At 43.5% G+C, this 20,184-nt stretch overlaps 1 protein-coding gene across 2 annotated transcripts; it reads right to left on the bottom strand.

The window, feature by feature from the left end:
* Positions 1–705: 705 nt before the first annotated feature.
* On the bottom strand, positions 706–19,517 carry wbp1lb (WW domain binding protein 1-like b). 2 transcript variants are annotated; one of them, XM_024396307.2, is made up of 4 exons: positions 19,311–19,517; positions 8,628–8,730; positions 5,046–5,207; positions 706–4,320 (listed from the first exon to the last, which is right to left on the bottom strand). In XM_024396307.2, the coding sequence occupies exons 1-4, from the start codon at positions 19,389–19,391 to the stop codon at positions 3,353–3,355; spliced, it is 1,314 nt and encodes a 437-aa protein (XP_024252075.2). In that variant the 5' UTR covers positions 19,392–19,517; the 3' UTR covers positions 706–3,352. The 2 variants fall into 2 exon arrangements, with proteins under 2 accessions (XP_024252075.2, XP_042166657.1); XM_042310723.1 differs by lacking the exon at positions 19,311–19,517 and adding an exon at positions 11,508–11,753.
* Between the last annotated feature and the right edge of the window lie 667 nt (positions 19,518–20,184).

Below are 20,184 nucleotides of genomic sequence, written 5' to 3'. Positions count from 1 at the left end.
CCAGTTTGATGTGATAAATAGCACAATATGTTTCATCTGAGTATTTGTTATAGTCAAAATAATCCATACATTAAGCTTTTTATTACTCAAAAACTAGTTGTATGAGCTCAGGTCAATGAGGCCTACAGGCCATAAATAGTTGTATGAGCTCAGGTCAATGAGGCCTACAGGACATAAATAGTTGTATGAGCTCAGGTCAATGAGGCCTACAGGACATAAATAGTTGTATGAGCTCAGGTCAATGAGGCCTACAGGCCATAAATAGTTGTATGAGCTCAGGTCAATGAGGCCTACAGGACATAAATAGTTGTATGAGCTCAGGTCAATGAGGCCTACAGGACATAAATAGTTGTATGAGCTCAGGTCAATGTGGCCTACAGGACATAAATAGCAAATAGAAGTTCAAAACTGGTCATGTTCACAAGAACTTAAGTTGATTAAAAGATCTAACAACATTAGGTGATAATATATGTATTTATAATCAGCTATAATGGGTTGGTCATTTTGGACCTGGAACACAGAATGAATTAACATGAAACGAACACAACAGGAGGGTTAATGGAGCAAAGTATACATGTTACAGATAGTATTCCTCATAGCACTGATTTTCAACTCACCTTGCCTCATCCATTTGATTCAAATGCAGCTTTCAAATCATTTATCAATTCAGCACGTGTGGAACACAAACAAAATTACAACAAAAAGTTTCTGGTTTTCATTTATTGAACATGTGTCAATTTCGCTGCTGTAATAAAATGGCTTACGAACAAAAAGACAGAAAATGTGCACAACCACCTTACATCCCGTGTGGAAACAGCATAATATCTTTGGCATGATGTCCATTATTACAATATTACAATATTGTCACGTCATTCAATAGGTCATTTAATTTGCGCATCGAGTTCCCTGTATCTTCACCTTCACACTCTTTTGATTGATTGAAGGAGATTGAATGCTTCAAGAGTACAACAATTCTATACTCAGCAAAACAATAGTAAGTTATTTATTAAAATAAAATTTATCATTCACTAACTAAAAAACTAATGATTGTAGACTGACATTTTGCTATGACAGATTTAAAAGTAGCTAGTTTGGTTCATTAATGCGTTGTATGATATAATAATACGCAATTTTCCAATATGTCGATCAAAAGCTTTATAATTTCATTACGAGTTGACAAAGACATCCGTCCAAAATGCAGAATAGTTGACCTTTGTTGTACCACAATTATAGAATATTCTATTTGTTTATACAAAATGCATAATAGGCCTACATAAAGCACTTATGATAGCTTGGTTCTCGCAAACATGACAGTTTCTCAGAGATACACAATAAAATCATGTAATCAATATCTCTGAGAAGAACCAATCACGTCCTAGACTCCAATAGAGGCCCATACTGTATGTGGTAAGCGTTGTGTTTTTACCCATGTAGAATTAATCTCAACGACACATTAGAAAACCATCCTTTACAAAACAAATAGTAACTGAGAAAAAAAGACAGGATTCGCAGATACAACTTTTTTTATGTTTGATTAATTTCTTTGTCTCCATTATTAGAGTTATATATATATATATATATATATATATATATTTATGTGCAAAATAAAATGATTGTGTCACACAAAATGTGTTAATGCACTTGGGTCCCTGTGACAACAGGGTTGGAGGAGAGTAAAAAACATAAGGCTAAAGGTCTTATGTGGAACAGTAACATTCACACAGTGTTTAGTGTCAGGCTCTTCCTGTACAGTATTACTCTGAGTCAGTATTCATGTCATAAGAATTAACTGCCCTCGACAACGCCCACCAACTGGGGAAAACAAATGTTCTTTCCCCCATTGACCGCGACTGTAAAAGAGCCAACTTCGTAGTACATTTTTGTGTTATACAAAATGTAACTAGGTCAAAAATCTCAACCTACGGTTCACGATGCTCCCACGTAGGGAAATAGAGCCAGCCGAGAAGAGCCCTTCAGGCTATTCGGTGTGGAAGAGTGAGAAATTGTGGGGACCCGGTGTCAAAGTAGGCTACACTTTAGCTACTGTCAAAGTAGGCTACACTTTAGCTACGTGTGTGGAAAATATGTTATCACAGGTAAGACATGTCTCTTGTTGAGTAGTCAGTTTAGAACTCCACTCACTTCTTGTAGCTTTATAGCTAGTCCGTTTGTGTTGGCTAGCTTAATGTTCTGGTTCAGGGCTCTCCAACCCTGCTCCTGGAGAGCTACCGTCCTGTAGGTTCACTCCAACCCTAATCTAGCACACCTGATTCTAAAATATGAGCTGTTTATAAACCGAATCAGATTAGTTTCAACTGGGGTTGGGAGTGAAAACCTACAGGAGGATAGCTCTCCAGGAACAGGCTTGGAGAGTCCTGTTCTGGTTGGTGCTAGCGCGCACTCACTCACTCGGTTAACATTTAGTGCCGTCATGAAAACGAGGCAAGCGCCTACAACATGACATTTTTCTAAGTAGTGAGAATGCTCAGGAGCAGGCAAAGTTGAATAGTAATCTTTACACACGTTGTACTTTTCTTAAATGTATTTTTGTAATTGACTAAAACAAGCAGACAAGAAAATAGCTTTTGGAAAATGGTCAAGTTTTTGCTGTGAGCCAACGGGGTAACCAAAGTAACCATGGGTTGTTTTCCCCACAGGCAGGCAGGGCCACCACGTTCTATTTCATACCGACTGGGACTATCACATTACATAAGCACACATCGTCGCCATGACGATCCACACTGCACTGCTTGACAATGTTCCTGTACCGCTTCAGTGTATTTGTCCAGGATGTTCCTTCCTGTGAACAGATACAGGAAGTAGCTGCGATGATTTTCACTAGCTTGGTACACTGAGCATAGGAGTTGACAGGGAAGCACAAACTGATCTGAGACCAGGCTAGAGTTGCACCAGTGTGTACTTACACTATACTGCAGTCGCACCAAACCTCAGGTCAGCATCCACTGACCAGACTATCAATCTCCTCCCAGTCTTTACACGATCGCCTTTCGCCTCCTCTTGGTAAAGGCAGACAAAGGAGGACATTTATGCTGTTAGCAGTCTGTAGGCAGGTTGGTGATAGGCCAAACCTGTCCTCCCGTTTCCTTGTACATTGCAGTTAAGGCCACCATTACAGTATGCCAAATGGGCTTTAGCTATCAACATCAAGCTTTTAAGTCCAGACTCTGGGATAAAATACAACTTCCTACTCGTCACACACACACACACACACACACACACACACACACACACACACACACACACACACACACACACACACACACTAAAGTCTTGACTCCAGCTCCTGGTTCTCTCTCCCTCCTGGTGAAGATGTGCTTTAGCTTAGTGTAACTCAGCCCTGGGGCTCTGTGCTGTTGCCATGGTGAGGGGGCCCCTCAAGCTCATTGATGGTGTGGAGGAGCAGGCACACCGGGGGCTGGGTGGGTTGCGTCATAGCGGGTGGTGGCGGGGAGGTGGACCCTGTCGCCGACCTGTACTCAGACCTATCGGGTCCATCCAGGGCTAGGGCCTGCTCCTCTTCCACTCCCAGAGCGGGGTGACCGCACCCGTCACAGAAGTCTCCACCTTCCTGCTCCTCAACCTCCTCCCCCATTAGGCTATCCTTCTCCCTCAGCTCCTTGCCCTCCTGGCTTCCAATACTGGTACTACCACCACGATCACATAAGCATACCTCGATACCAGAGTCACCCGTGAATCGGCGCCGCCGCCCAAGGGCCCCCCTATTATCTTTGTCCTCCTGGGCACCGCTCTCGGGCCCCCCCAGGTCCCCGAGTAACAGAGGCTCCTTGCAACTCTTCTCTGGGCCTCTAGGCTCCTCTGTAGAGGCCTCCTGGGGCCCTAGCCCTGGTCCACCATCCTGGGGCCCTAGCCCTGGTCCACCATCCTGGGGCCCTAGCCCTGGTCCACCATCCTGGGGCCCTAGCCCTGGTCCACCATCCTGGGGCCCTAGCCCTGGTCCACCATCCTGGGGCCCTAGCCCTGGTCCACCATCCTGGGGCCCTAGCCCTGGTCCACCATCCTGGGGCTCCTGAGGCTTATTGTCTGCCTTGTGTCGGTTGTTGCCAATGGTGGGAGCCCCAATGCGGTGGGGCTCTTCCAGGCTCGGCCTGGAGCAGAGGGTGTTGGATACTGGGGGGACCGGAGTGGTCTGGATGGTCGGGCAGTGTCCCAGTCCCAGGCCGTCCTGTGGGTCCGTGGGCAGGGGGCTGACTGTATGGAAGACACTGTAGGGAGGGGGAGGGGTGGGAGGGCGGTTCACCACCTCCTCGTAGTCAGGTAGGAGGGAATTTGGAAGAAACCCTGGAAGTGAAGACGAGAGGGACACATAAGACAGTTAGGATTAACTGAAAATGATTGCAAGGAAAACATGTTGCAACGTTGGCATTGTACCAAGACCCGGTGGTTAAGGTTTCCTGCAATCTGGGGCATGAAACAGGGCTGTGTTTCATCCCATACCAAAACGAAACCGCAACTCCTAGTTCAAACAAAGGACTGGAGTTGAGTCAAGGTAGCGCTGCCAGGCAGTGACTAAACTCTCAGTTTGATGCAATAATTGCCATTGAGAAATATCCCACCCTAGCTGAGAGGGCAAACCACAAAAATTCATCCAAGGTACAATGTTTGAGTAAGCCTCAGCACTGGGGAATAACAATGCAATGTAGTCAGACAGAAAGGCAGAAGGAGAGAACTACTGAGACTGAAGTTGAGTATGTATGAAGCTTTAGTGCTCTCGTGTTTCATTGCGCCACGGTAACGATAGGACTGAAATAGAAGGGCATTGCGCAATAATGCCATGTTGTTGACTACTACCAGTATAACGCTGTGCATCTGTGCAGGTCCTCCTAAGCTGTATCACACCATTCCATGGTTAATACGGGCAGCACACCGTGCAACAACGCAATATGACGATAACGACATCAGTGACGGACTACCACGAGTCTGACTGTGTACAGAACACGGCGCTCTCTCGTGTTGTGGGTGTCGCGCTGTGCCACACGGGGAGCTCTGATAGGCGGGACTCTTACTGAAGTAGAATGGAAGGGAGGTGTAGTTGTGCGCCTCGCGGTAGGCGATGAGGTTGATCTCGTGCTGGCGCTGCTGCTGCTGCAGCCGGTGCTTGGTGCGCCGGTGGTGACACACACAGCAACAGCTCAGGATGAAGATGATGACCCACACCAGCCAGAACCCTGCCAGAGACAGAGACACAGTAAAAAGACTGTGAAACATAGACATATGTTAATACGTGTTATTCATGTCTCTATGGTGAAACTACTGTAAAAGTACTGCTGAACAGAAGGAGTGACATAGTTTTTGAAAGCAACAGAGAGCTACAGTACATTACTGTAAAAATCTAGTGCCTGTACAGTGAATGCCAGTGGTGACAAATTGCTAGTGAATGCAATAGAGAGATATAGTGCACCACTACACAGTAACAATGTGGAGGCAAAGACATAGATATTGGCCAACTACCCTCCAGGTTTGTTCTAAACATTGTTCCATAGCAAGGATGTAACTGCATTGGAACTTGGTTACCAACAGTGTACCATGGTGTCAATTGGTATTCTACGTTCCAATCGGAGTTCACAGTTCATGTTGTAGCTCATTCATCACGGCAAAAAGCAGAGGACCTAACTCCTGGGGGAGGGGGAGGGAGTGATATGCAGGGGACCTAACTCCTGGGAGGGGGAGGAAGTGATATGCAGGGGACCTAACTCCTGGGAGGGGGAGGAAGTGATATGCAGGGGACCTAACTCCTGGGAGGGGAGGAAGTGATATGCAGGGGACCTAACTCCTGGGAGGGGGAGGAAGTGATATGCAGGGGACCTAACTCCTGGGGGGGGGAGAAAGTGATATGCAGGGGACCTAACTCCTGGGAGGGGGAGGAAGTGATATGCAGGGGACCTAACTCCTGGGAGGGGGAGGAAGTGATATGCAGGGGACCTAACTCCTGGGAGGGGGAGGAAGTGATATGCAGGGGACCTAACTCCTGGGAGGGGGAGGAAGTGATATGCAGGGGACCTAACTCCTGGGAGGGGGAGGAAGTGATATACAGGGGACCTAACTCCTGGGAGGGAGGAGGAAGTGATATGCAGGGGACCTAACTCCTGGGAGGGAGGAGGAAGTGATATACAGGGGACCTAACTCCTGGGAGGGAGGAGGAAGTGATATACAGGGGACCTAACTCCTGGGAGGGGGAGGAAGTGATATACAGGGGACCTAACTCCTGGGATGGGGGAGGGAGGAGGAAGTGATATACAGGGGACCTAACTCCTGGGATGGGGGAGGGAGGAGGAAGTGATATACAGAGGACCTAACTCCTGGGATGGGGGAGGGAGGAGGAAGTGATATACAGAGGACCTAACTCCTGGGATGGGGGAGGAGGAGGAAGTGATATACAGAGGACCTAACTCCTGGGATGGGGGGAGGAGGAGGAAGTGGGGACTCCTGGGAGGAGGAAGTGATATACAGAGGACCTAACTCCTGGGATGGGGGAGGAGGAGGAAGTGATATACAGAGGACCTAACTCCTGGGATGGGGGAGGAGGAGGAAGTGATATACAGAGGACCTAACTCCTGGGATGGGGAGGAGGAGGAAGTGATATACAGAGGACCTAACTCCTGGGATGGGGAGGAAGTGATATACAGAGGACCTAACTCCTGGGATGGGGAGGAAGTGATATACAGAGGACCTAACTCCTGGGATGGGGAGGAAGTGATATGCAGGGGACCTAACTCCTGGGAGGGGGGAGGAAGTGATATGCAGGGGACCTAACTCCTGGGAGGGGGAGGAAGTGATATGCAGGGGACCTAACTCCTGGGAGGGGGAGGAAGTGATATGCAGGGGACCTAACTCCTGGGAGGGGGAGGAAGTGATATGCAGGGGACCTAACTCCTGGGAGGGGGAGGAAGGATAAGGGGACCTAACTCCTGGGAGGGGGAGGAAGTGATATGCAGGGGACCTAACTCCTGGGAGGGGGAGGAAGTGATATGCAGGGGACCTAACTCCTGGGAGGGGGAGGAAGGGCAGGGGACCTAACTCCTGGGAGGGGGAGGAAGTGATATGCAGGGGACCTAACTCCTGGGAGGGGGAGGAAGTGATATGCAGGGGACCTAACTCCTGGGAGGGAGGAGGAAGTGATATGCAGGGGACCTAACTCCTGGGAGGGAGGAGGAAGTGATATACAGGGGACCTAACTCCTGGGAGGGAGGAGGAAGTGATATACAGGGGACCTAACTCCTGGGAGGGAGGAGGAAGTGATATACAGGGGACCTAACTCCTGGGATGGGGGGGGAGGAAGTGATATACAGGGGACCTAACTCCTGGGATGGGGGAGGGAGGAGGAAGTGATATACAGAGGACCTAACTCCTGGGATGGGGGGGAGGAGGAAGTGATATACAGAGGACCTAACTCCTGGGATGGGGGAGGAGGAGGAAGTGATATACAGAGGACCTAACTCCTGGGATGGGGGAGGAGGAGGAAGTGATATACAGAGGACCTAACTCCTGGGATGGGGGAGGAGGAGGAAGTGATATACAGAGGACCTAACTCCTGGGATGGGGGAGGGGAGGAAGTGATATACAGAGGACCTAACTCCTGGGATGGGGGGGGAGGAAGTGATATACAGAGGACCTAACTCCTGGGATGGGGGAGGGGGAGGAAGTGATATACAGAGGACCTAACTCCTGGGATGGGGGAGGAAGTGATATACAGAGGACCTAACTCCTGGGATGGGGGAGGAAGTGATATACAGAGGACCTAACTCCTGGGATGGGGGAGGAAGTGATATACAGAGGACCTAACTCCTGGGATGAGGGAGGAAGGTCCTAGTACAGTAAATAAGCTTTAAATGAGTGTTAGAACTGACCTGTCTTTTTGAAAATGTGTGGTGTGCATTCAGAACATGTACTGTATGTTCAGTACATGCATGTTCACGTGCAGTGATGTAAAGTACTTAAGTATAAATACCCCAAAAACTACTTAAGTAGTACTTTAAAGTATCTGTACTTTACTTTTTATATTTTTACTCCACTACATTGCTAAAGAAAATATATTTTTTCTCCATACATTTTCCCTGACACCCAAAAGTACTTACATTTTGAATGCTTAGCAGGACAGGAAAATGGTCAATTTCACACACTTATCAAGAGAACATCCCATACTGCCTCTGATCTGGCCAACTCACTAAACACAAATGCTTCATATTTAAATGATGTCTGAGTGTTAGTGTGCCACTGGTTAACCATCAATGTAAAAAAAAATCAAGACAATTTTGCCATCTGGTTTTCTTAATTTAAGGAATGTGAAATGATTTATACTTTCTTTTGATACTCAAGTATATTTAAAACCAAATACTATTTGTATTTTACTGGGTGACTTCACTTTTACTTAATTTTCTATTAAGATATCTTTACTTTTACTCAAGTATGACAACTGGGTACTTTCTCCACCACTGTTCACGTGTACAGGTGAATGTGAGGGGACACTGATATATGACTACAATACTAATGTTTTTCAGAGCGGGAGAATGAGAGTGAAAGGTAGAGAGCAAAGAGAGAAAAGAGCATGTGTGTGGGTGATAGCATAGAGAGAGAAAGAGAGTCCTTACACCAGAGTTCATAGTAGTAACTGCAGCACTGTGACTCCCCACAGCAGTGTCCTGATTCGCAGACGTAGCTCTGGTTGTTCAGCCCCTCACAGTGCAGAAGGCTCTGGAAGACAAGAGACAAGTCAATAACAGGAGTGTAAAACCGCATATCCACAAACCTTTGCAATGGACAACGGAAATAAGCGTTTCATATCGGACAAGCCCAGGTAGTCTGTTGCAGTGTCAGTCTGTTTTCTTCCGTCTGTTGCCTAGTGAATATGACCCAGCACCCGCCACTCAAATACTGATGTTCATTTTTGTTAGTCATCATCTTGATAAAAGGTGAAACCCCTAGAATTTCTCAGAATTTCTTCCCTATGTGGAAGCTAGGTCTATTGCAACATCACTAGGCTGCATTCAAAGCAAATCTGCCTCTCATCATCCCTTTTTCCTGTAACATGGCAGAGACTCGCGCTCAAGCCTTACTTTCACTTTTGGTCCACCAGCTTCAAACAGCTGGAAAAACTATACTGAACAAAAAATATATATATTTTTTTTTAATCGCAACATGCAAAAAACGTCAAAGATTTTACTGAGTTACAGTTCATAAGGAAATCAGTCAATTCAAATAAAATTAAATAGGCACTAATCTATGGATTTCACATGACTGGGAATACATATATGCATCGGTTGGTCACATAACAAAAAAAGATGTACGGACTGGATTAAAAAAAGTCAGTATCTGCAGTGTGACCACCATTTGCCTCATGCAGTGCAACATCTCCTTCACATAGAGTTGACCAGGCTGTTGATTGTGGCCCGTGGAATGTTGTCCCACTCTTCTTCAATGGCTGTGCGACATTGATGCATGTTGTCAGGAACTGGAACAAGCTGTCGTTCACTTTGATCCAGAGCATCCCAAACATGCTCAATGGGTGACATGTTTGGTGAATATGCAGGCCATGGAAGAACTATGAAATTTTCAGCTTCCAGGAATTGTGTGCAGATCCTTGCGACTTTTGGCTGTGCATTATCATGCTGAAACATGTGGTGATGGCAGCAGATGAATGGCAATGGGCCTCAGGATCATCACGGTATCTCTGTGCAATTAAATTGCCATCGATGAAATGCAAGTGTTTGTTGTCCGTAGCTTATGCCTGCCCATACCATAACCCCACCATGGGGAACTCTGTTCACAACACTGACATCAGAAAACCATTTGCCCACACAACACTATACAAGTAATCTGCAGTTGTGAGGCTAGTTGGACATATTGCCAAATTCTCTAAAACAACATTGGAGGCGGCTTATGGTAGAGAAATGAACATTAAATTATCTGGCAACAGCTCTCGTGGACATGCTGTTTAATCAGCTTCTTGATATGCCACACCTGTCAGGTGGATGGATTATCTTGTTAAAATGAAAAATGCTCACTAACAGGGATGGAAACAAATGTGTGCACAAAATGTTAGAGAAATAAGCTTTCTGTGCATATGGAACATTTCTGGGATCTTTTATTTAAACTCATGAAACTCACTTTACATGTCGTGTTCATATTTTTTCTTCAGTGTATATGTTGTTGAAAATATATTTCAAAACGATTTAGATTGTACAATGATTCCCTACACTTTTCAGTGCTTGTTTTCTCACAAACTGAAATAGAGCGAACAGTGTCGAATTTTAGCATCCAGGAAAAGAGTGATTTCTACATTGGCCACTTGACTCAAAACAGCTTTCCTATACTGACAATCCTTGTCGCTCCGCTGGAGAAATCAATGGGGTGAATATCACAGCTAATCACAACACTGGCGTGGAAGTAATACTGTGGAACACTATCATTCTACTATTACTGCATGCATGTATATATGACAGACATCTTCTGAAATTACAATGCAAAAATAAATCCTGTGTGTAACACCAACTCATGATAGCATTATGGAGCATTGACTGAAACATCAACTAGAAGATCACAACATACAGCAGTTGAGCTATCTCTACAGAAATTGCTCTGGCGATTAGACCTAGGTCACCTGAGTACTACACTCACAGATACTGTAACTGTATGGGACCTGAATAACAAATACATGTATTCATCAAACAACTGATTAACAACTAGTTAGTATAGCCTATATCAAGATTTTCAGACAGTTGATAGGCTAGTGATCACTCATATTTGCATGTTGCCCTCTAGGGTTTAGGCTAGGTCACTTTATCAGCACTCACAGATACTGTACCTGGCCAGAATAAAAAATATATTAAATACATAATTAAATACATAAAAATAGATCAATAACTGATTAGTCGTGTTCAATGTAGCCTATAGGGTCTGGAAGAACTAGGTCCAGACATAAGTGGTAGTATTGAACCTCTCAATCGTCCCTCTTATACATGGGTGCTAAACTGCTAGAATGTCCACGGCTCAGATTTCCTCATCACTTATCACTCATTACTTGGATTATAGACAGACATGGCCCACCCTGGAACAAACACACCAAGTTAGTCTAATCAAGAGAAACACAATGTACAGACACAAGCATCTTCTGTTTGCGTAGATGACGGCCTAAATGTGCCTCCAGTCAAACAGGAACTGGCCTTTTAGCCTACATCAAAAGCTTTAAACCTGATAGATCAAAGACACACTTAAAATCAGTGTCAATACACACGTTATCCTTCAATCAATCAGTTTCTACTTTCCAAGGGGACAGCAGGAATAGCTGTTGATAGAGAATTTACTAAAAAACAGAAACCAGACAAGGAAGACAGCCAAGGAAGCCTCTAATCAAAAACTGCTTCAGATTGTATATTGATTTAGCAGGCAACCCCTACCAGGGTACACATTATCTACAAGATTAGATTATGGATTAAATCCTGAGGAGAAATGTTAGCCAAGATTTTCTATACCCGTTTCCTTTCCAGCTGGAGAGGCATAGCTGTCCAAAATTCCTAAATCCCAAGGAACGCGCAAGTCCTTTCAACTCAAGGGTCGTTATCCTTCCAGTCCACAGATGAAAAAAGTGAAAGAGCGCACACAGACACACACACACGCAAAATAGGGGACAAGGATTTCTCTAAGGAAATGTCCAAGCAGCAGTGGAGTGTGAGCTGCCAGCCAGAGTAGAGGACTGCATGGTAATGAAGAGTGGAGCACCCTCGGTATTCAAAACGGCAGGCGGAGTTTGTGTGTCCGAGTGAGGACAGTTATAACACAGGAATAGTGAAGCCCAGCCACAGATCAACTTCACACACACACACACACACACTATGCAAGCCTGGGGCATTTCTGCAGTGTATCTTTTTAACAGCCTCCCACAAATAGTTTACACCATACAACTACATTGTATGACATGGCATAAACCCATCACAAAAAAAAAAGAGAAACTAGGCTACTGTTTGGTTTGGAGGCATTTCCAGTTCTGAAATAACTTGCACTGAGGAGATTACACAATAGTCTCGGGTCAGAGACCTTTGGCTTTAGAGGAGCTCAAGAACTCCCTGTCTCCCAGCCTCGGGGCTGTTGTCGAGAACCAAAGTGCAAAGATATAACCCTTAGGCTTATGACGTGATGTTTTTGTTACTTGTATTTGTGCTAGGATGTTGGATCCAGTCCAGTTAGCACAATAGGCTAGGCCTAGAAACAAAAACTAAAGGCAAATCCATACTATTTGGACAACAAATTGCCTAAGCCTAGGTTAAGAGATGAAAAAGCCTAGGTTAAGAGATGAAGAGTTAAGTTTTTTGGGGCGTCTGAATTTGCTATCGCCTAGGAGACGTATCAGGCAAGACATTGAGACATTGACCCAACAAAGAATCTCAACAGACAACATTCCTCAGTCTCTCAGCCTTCGACAATAGGCTGCTGCAGGATGGAACAACCATCCCTTCTCGTACTACAGTAGGGGATTAGGGATGGGTGGATTGTGTTACTAACTCTGCCAGAGCCTACAGGCATAATAGAGATTAATTCAACTTAAAAATCAACCATAATGAGAAGCTGCTGAAACAACCAGACGTTCAAGAACAGTCCGGTGTCACTGCTTGACTATCAGAACATTTATTTTCTTTGACAGCTGCTAAAAAGTGACTAAGTGGATTCTTGACCATGTGCATATGATATAGCATTTGATCTGGCATGAATACGCACAAAGCCTGCCATACTGACAGACTATTGATGCTGTATACTACTGTCTAAGCTAAATTATTTATGGAGGATCTCTACCTTTTCATGCAAAGAAGCATGTTCGTTTCAAATTCTTAGTAGGCCCATCGCTAAAAAACAACAAAATGTCTTGAATGAAAAAGACAATCCAAGTGCATCTTTCTTAGGCCTGCAATAGAAGCATGGATTGCTCACGTAAGCTACATGACAGGCAAAGAAGTCTCAACCAGCATAGCATTCTTTTGGACTGACATATTGCATACATGGTTCGCTACTGCGGCCAAAACAATTGGAGATGTTTTATTACCTGGTAACGTTAGTATTACGTTCACTATTAGCTTTCTTATTATTATCAGGATTTATTCAAACAGTAATGTGCAATTGACCAAAAATAGAACTTTCTGATGAGGCAACAATGGCACAGGAATGCCCCAGTCTGTGTGTAAGGGCTTGACATACAGGGGAGTTTTAGGAAGCCCTCATCAATGGCTTGCTTGGGCCAGTGATTATTTTTTTATAGTGCTATTTTAAATCTAGGTTATATAATTGATCTATATAAAAATAAAAGGTGGATTTCCAAAGCTGTTTGTTCGATATGTTGATTATTCACCACACTCATATAGCCCATAGATAATCTGTCGGGCAGAGAGCTTGCGGAGCTCAAATTGCTGGTCGTTGCGTGGAGCCAAGACTGACAGGGGTAGGGGTAGGAAAGATGTTCCAAGTTAGGATATCTACCAGTAAATGCTATGGCAGAAATGGGTATGCAAACCGGGCATTTAAAAAGTCAAAGTCTTGGTTGAATATTTGCAATGTGCAATTCAGTCACCATGGAATAGTCTGCCTTTAAAAACCAGACATTTCCTCTAGAGCAAGGCTCTCCAACCCTGTTCCTAGAGAGCTACCCTCCTATAGGTTCACTCCAACCCTGTTCCTGGAGAGCTACCCTCCTATAGGTTTTCAACTCAACCCTGTTCCTGGAGAGCTACCCTCCTATAGGTTTTCAACTCAACCCTGTTCCTGGAGAGCTACCCTCCTATAGGTTTTCAACTCAACCCTGTTCCTGGAGAGCTACCCTCCTATAGGTTTTCAACTCAACCCTGTTCCTGGAGAGCTACCCTCCTATCGGTTTTCAACTCAACTCTGTTCCAAGCTACCCTCCTATAGGTTCACTCCAACCCTGTTCCTAGAGAGCTACCCTCCTATAGGTTTTCAACTCAACCCTGTTCCTGGAGAGCTACCCTCCTATAGGTTTTCAACTCAACCCTGTTCCTGGAGAGCTACCCTCCTATAGGTTTTCAACTCAACCCTGTTCCTGGAGAGCTACCCTCCTATCGGTTTTCAACTCAACTCTGTTCCTGGAGAGCTACCCTCCTATAGGTTCACTCCAACCCTGTTCCTGGAGAGCTACCCTCCTATAGGTTTTCAACTCAACCCTGTTCCTAGAGAGCTACCCTCCTATAGGTTTTCAACTCAACCCTGTTCCTGGAGAGCTACCCTCCTATAGGTTTTCAACTCAACCCTGTTCCTGGAGAGCTACCCTCCTATAGGTTTTCACTCCAATTCCAGGTAACTGACCGGATTCAGTTAACCAACCAGCTAATTATTCCAATCAAATGCACTAGATTAGGGTTGGAACAAAAATCTATAGTAGCGCTCCAGGAACAGAGTTGAAGGGCTCTACGTCTTTGCTCTTTGGTCCTTGAAAAGTCATTGAAGTTATGGTAGTTGATTTAAGCCAGACTTCATTAGTGTGTGCATTGTGAACATGACTATTTAGTCAGGCAAAACCCACATTATTTTGACATATTTTAGAAGGTCAAAATAATCCAAATGTCAATGCATGAGGCCTTTAAATAAATGCCTTATTCTTGTGGTAATGCACACTATGACAGAGTTTTTTTAATACGCTACTACAATGAAATATCAAATGTAGGTCCTTCACATTTCTTATTTAAAGATGCACTATGTAGAAATCACTCTGGCATGTCGTGGTCGCTAAAATTCTAATTGTACACCTAAATTCAGTTTGTACAATGATTCTCTACGCTATACTTGTCACAATCTAAACCATTGTGAGAAATATTTTCCATAACCAAAAATATAGTGTTTTCAGCTGTTTCAAGCTGGTGTACAAAACTGAAAGTAAAAGACACAAGAACAAAACTTAAAACAGGAAGCAAAGAAATAGCACTCATAGAACCGATCTACCGGATCTTTAACTCATATTTCTATGCGAATTTGGTCTGGTCGCCCAAAAAGTTACAAATTGAAGCTTTAAGTGCTTGGAAAAAGTCCTTGAATTTTGTCTGTTTGAACCCTGTATAGGCTACTTGCTCAGGTCGCAAATGAATGATAAAAATCAGCTGCTATTGAAATTATGCACTTCATTCGATTTCCTGTCAGATCTTGACCCGTGTCGGTATTTCTCTAATTTGGGTCAGTAGCTTTAAGTTGGCATTGGCCCAGTGTGCCACTGGCAAATTTACCTGAATGTCGAGCTCTGCTGTGTGTGGTACGTGTAGGACCTATATGTCTACCTCTTTATGGAGCCATTAATGATGCTAATGATGCCCTTACTGTGTTCAGGTAGATGGAAAGACAAATAAAAGCGAACTACAAAGTAGCCTATGCCTTCTTGGCAGGATCATGATTATTTGCATCAATCCAGTGGCCATTTTTTTTTTTTTAAACAACATCACAAGTGCGCTGCAGAAACACAGCTAGCCAAACAACTGTCTGGCTGGCAAGCACCTAAATAAAAGGGTAACTACACAAGAATCTAAAATTTCACAAATTCTCTCAACAATGGTCAGTAAATATGTTTTAAGAATTGTTGTGGATTTTGAACATCAAATGTATTTTTGTTTTGTTGCCATGATATCGTTTTGGTACAGTATCAAGTATAGTTTTTCCAAAATCTGCCCTCTAGATGATTTCAAAGAACACATGCCACTTTGAAATCTGCAATAAATACATTTAGCATTTTATTTTAAAATATATTTTCTTTGCTGTTACAGTAAATCGATCTACAGCAAAGAACAAGGGCATACTAATTTAAAAGATGACTAGTCATTTTTAGCCTGGTTCTATACAGAACGCAGTCATTACGGGACACCGGCCAGGTCATTGTCCATTATCTTTATTAAAAGTTTGGTGTGACTAAATCCTGTGTTGGTGCCACCAACTGAAAAAAGTGGTAGCTGGAAAAAGTTAGTGTAGAACCCTGGCATAGTTCACTTCCTATTTTGCAGATTCAATACTGACACAGAGCTGACTGGCAAGGGGACTGTACAGCAACAGTGTTGTAGAAGAGATATATTCTGAAGAAAGTTCAAGGTAGGACAGTTAGTGCTGAACAGAACAAGCGGTGACAACAAAAACAACATTCTCGACCACCACACACACATTCAGCTCTACTTTTTAAAGGGAAAAGAGGACGTGCTCATGGAACTAGCCTATTGTGGTTAATGTTTCACCAACAATACTCCCACATGAAGAGTAACCACCTTGCAAGAGATCTGAAGTCTTGTCTTTGCAGACAGATATTAGGCTACACTTTAAGCTGTAGCACAGGGGGCTAAGGCAGTCTTGAAATGCAATGTACGGACAACCTGGGTTTGATACCTGGTCAGTTTGGGAGTTTGAAAAATGAGGGTGACTGATGTCGGCCTAGGCCAAAAACAAGTAGGACAATGCAATCCAAGTATTGTGTCACTCAATATTTCTCTCAAACAGAACTTGACAAATCCAGAGGTTAAACAAGACATTGGGATTGACATTGGCTCCTCCACTCAGCAACTGGTGACCATATTCAGTCACCCAGAACTAAGGCAAGATGCCAGATACAAAATGAAAGTGTCAATGATGTAGCAGCAAACAGGGAGAACGTTCAGATATCTGTGAGGGGCTGTAGCCCCCTTCCTAGAAATAAAGAAAAACATTGTTAACTTTAGACTTGTGGGTGATTCCTCACAAAACAGGACCATGATTTTGGGAATTTTCACTAAATGTTATCCATAGAAGGGTCCTTTAGAAGAAGGATAGTTGACTATACAAAACATTAAGAACACTTTCCATGACCGACTGACCAGGTGAAAGCTATGATCACTTATTGATACCACTTGTTAATAAATCCACTTCAAATCAGTGTAGATAGACATGGGAGGAGACGGGTTGAAGGACTTTTAAGCTGGAAGACATTTGAGACATGGATTGTGTATATGTGCCAGTCAGAGGGGGAATGGGCAAGACAAAAGGTTTAAATGCCTTTGAACGGGGTGTGGTAGTAGGTGTCAGGCGCACCGGTTTGTGTCAAGAACTGCAACACTGCTGCATTTTTTCTCTCGCTCAACAGTTTCCTGTGCGTATCAAGAAGGACATCGAGCCAACTTGACAACTGTGGGAAGCATTGGAGTCAACATGGGCCAGCATCCCTGTGGAACGCTTTTGAGTCCATGCCCTTACGAACTGAGGCTGTTCTGAGGGAAAAGGAGGAGAAGGGTGCGCAACTCAATATTAGGAAGGTGTTATTCATATTTTGTACCATCACCATCATTACATTTTTATATTAAAGCATAATTGAAAAATAATGAATTGCAGTTGGAACATGTGACATTTTGGCATTACCCAGGCCTTCTTTAAGACTCCATAATGTTTATTCTGCACTTCCAAGGAAAAATTGGTGTCAAAGCTTTACTGCCTGCTCTGTAATAGGAGTTGTACTTTAATAAAGAAAATGCACATTATATAAATATTGAAAAATATAAACATGAATATTTAATATTTTAGGGGTTGAATGCCAGTTATGAGAATTTCCCAAAAGGAGTGCTGTGATTGGCTTATGTCAATTTCTTTGTATAGAATGGGCCACAACTTCAATAACTTTACTAGTAATAATTATCTGAACCTATTATCTAATGATAAAATGCTCTTGTATATGAGGGGGGACTTTGTGTGTCAGGACATGGACTGAAATTAAGCCAGGTTCAAAACAACTGGGAACTCTAAAATGTCCAACTTCAGTGTCTTCAAGACGAATGGGAACAAAACATTTTTTTTTTTAAAGAACTCCAACTGGGAATTTTTTTTTTTTAATGGTCATCCAACTTGGCATCTTTCTAGGGCTCCGACTTTCCGACCTGAAAATCACTGACGTCATGATTTGACGTCGTTTCCCCCCCAGCATTTCCAGTTGTCTTGAAAGCACAAGAGCAGGTTAGCGTTTTTCGATATGAATCTTGTTCTGGAGGCAGCTCTGCAGTGGTAAATAGCTGGCGCAGCAGTGAGCACTTGTCTCAAATACATCGTTACAGTTGTTGGTTAGATAGCAAGCAAGCATTTTATTTTTGTACATATTAGCATCGACATGAAATCAGTCAAAACACCTGAAAACAAGACACGATATAAAGAACAAGATAACACTAGCTGAAACGAGACATCCGCGATTCCCTTAATTGCGGCTTCTTGTGATTGGGTGGATTCGATTATGCTGAGCGGGGCACCGGTCTATGGCCGGTGACGTGAGGTGCAAAACGGTGAGGGAAGAGCTCCTTTCTCAAATGGAATAGTAATCTGCGATGTTCGGTCATGGTGAATCGTCCAGAAACATACCTCTTTTCCAGAAAATATGTTTCAACTTTAAAACTAGTTTTCATTGGGAAGGCAGATACAAATATATTTGTATCAAAAGCGAACACTTTCGCATGTTAAAAAGCAATCTCACCACGTGCTTAATTACACCGTTTATTGGAGCCGACTTCACAGTGAGCTTTGACTGGAGCATCTGGCTCATACTCGGGAGGCTTGGTTGGTTCTAAAACCAATTACAATCAATTTGCACATTATGCAAAACATAATCTGGCCTACCCGTGCCAGATGAACCGAATCCCCTCATTGTTACTAGCTGGCTGTTGGCTGTTCAGAATCAAAACGCAGATTCCGGTCACATCATTTTCGTTACAACAGCCAACTCGTTTATAAAATAGCACTTACACATGCAGTTTCAATGCAAATATATCAAACCATCAAGTAATCATTGTTTTTAAGTACACAGCTACTGACTTGTTGGCTAGTAGGATGATAATGCTGTACGTGGCGAGATATTTGATAACTGTCAACCATTTAATAAGACAGCTGTCAATGGGTGCGGCTAGAGAAGTTCGCTTAACACTAAGGTTAAGGTTAGTGACTAACAGTAGCCCTGTAGCTAACGTTAGTTACTAAAGCAGCACACACATTGTCGAGTTCCGTCAACGCTAGCTAGCAATATGGCTAAGTGCCTGTGATGCCAATGAAATAGCTGACTGAACAACTAGCTAGCTAGCAAGATAGCTAAAGCTAGCTACAGCGGTCGAACTTAGAAGTTATAAAGTTATACCCAACCGAGACTAGTTAGCCAGCAAACTTGTAGGAAAACAGCTGGTCAAATTAATAACTAGCTACCTAACAAAGTAGCTAGCCGTATTTGCAACATTACTAGCTACCCAAATAAACATGCACGACCCGAACCAAAAACAAATCCTGGCAGATTTGAGTCCAAATCTTACCTCGTCTAATGTCGCTTCGGAGGGGCTGACAACGTGCAAAAACAATCCCATTTTAAGACCCACGCCTAAAATCTCGTTCATTCCTCCGACCGGACTCGTGTAAAAACATAAGCGTAGACGTTTGTTGTTCACTTCACTAATCTTAGCAAAATGTCAAACTAGTTTACGGCTCTACCAGACGCACTGAAATACCACGCATGCGCTGCCTCCTTGCTACTGCGTAATTTGATATTTCAAGGAGGCAAATTCGATTAATCTGGCCCGGGGTACACCGAGCGTGGAACTTGAATACTAGAATGGAATGAACCTTCTTGTGATCGTCCAAAGATCAGCCATGTTAGTTAGGGAGTTGTTCAACCACGGTTTGGTTTGCCAGTGCTGTGATAAGATAGTGTATAAAACAATGAATGTGAAGAATTTATCTGCACTGTACGTGTGTTAGCCAGACAGTTTTAGAGGAATGATTCCATAAATGTAGCTAATTAACTGCCAATATGCCAACATTTCTGGCTCATATCAGTTGATAGGACTTAGAGAAGTAGTAAATGCAACAATAACTAATATTGCATCATATAACAGCACTCACAGCTTTCCAAGAAAACAAAACCAGACATTTATGGTCCTTTTACATATATTTGAGGTGAAAGCGGGAGGGAGCATCAGCCTTCTCAAATGAACAGTAAAGATGATTGCATTTGTTTTGAAACTGGGCTGTCTCCCAGGCAGCAGCCAGGTACCCCATTCAAAGCCCATGGCGAAGTCAAAATTGAATTTAAAAAAAATTGTCACATACACATGGTTAGCAGATGTTAATGCGAGTGTAGCGAAATGCTTGTGCTTCTAGTTCCGACAATGCAGTAGTAACCAACAAGTA

The sequence above is a fragment of the Oncorhynchus tshawytscha genome, linkage group LG32, assembly GCF_018296145.1.
Source record: "Oncorhynchus tshawytscha isolate Ot180627B linkage group LG32, Otsh_v2.0, whole genome shotgun sequence".
In the NCBI taxonomy this organism is placed as follows: domain Eukaryota; kingdom Metazoa; phylum Chordata; class Actinopteri; order Salmoniformes; family Salmonidae; genus Oncorhynchus; species Oncorhynchus tshawytscha.
The sequence above is the reverse complement of the archived record's forward strand: the minus strand, read 5'-3'. Positions and strand labels throughout refer to the sequence as shown.

Bases quoted from the DNA above. Each gene is read 5' to 3' on its own strand.
- wbp1lb (XM_024396307.2), bottom strand. From the start codon at position 19,391: ATGAACGAGATTTTAGGCGTGGGTCTTAAAATGGGATTGTTTTTGCAC. The intron at 5,208-8,627 runs GTAAGGACTCTC...TGTCTCTGGCAG, and splicing joins TTACTACTATGAACTCTGGT to GGTTCTGGCTGGTGTGGGTC. The intron at 4,321-5,045 runs GTAAGAGTCCCG...CTTCACTTCCAG, and splicing joins CTCCCTTCCATTCTACTTCA to GGTTTCTTCCAAATTCCCTC.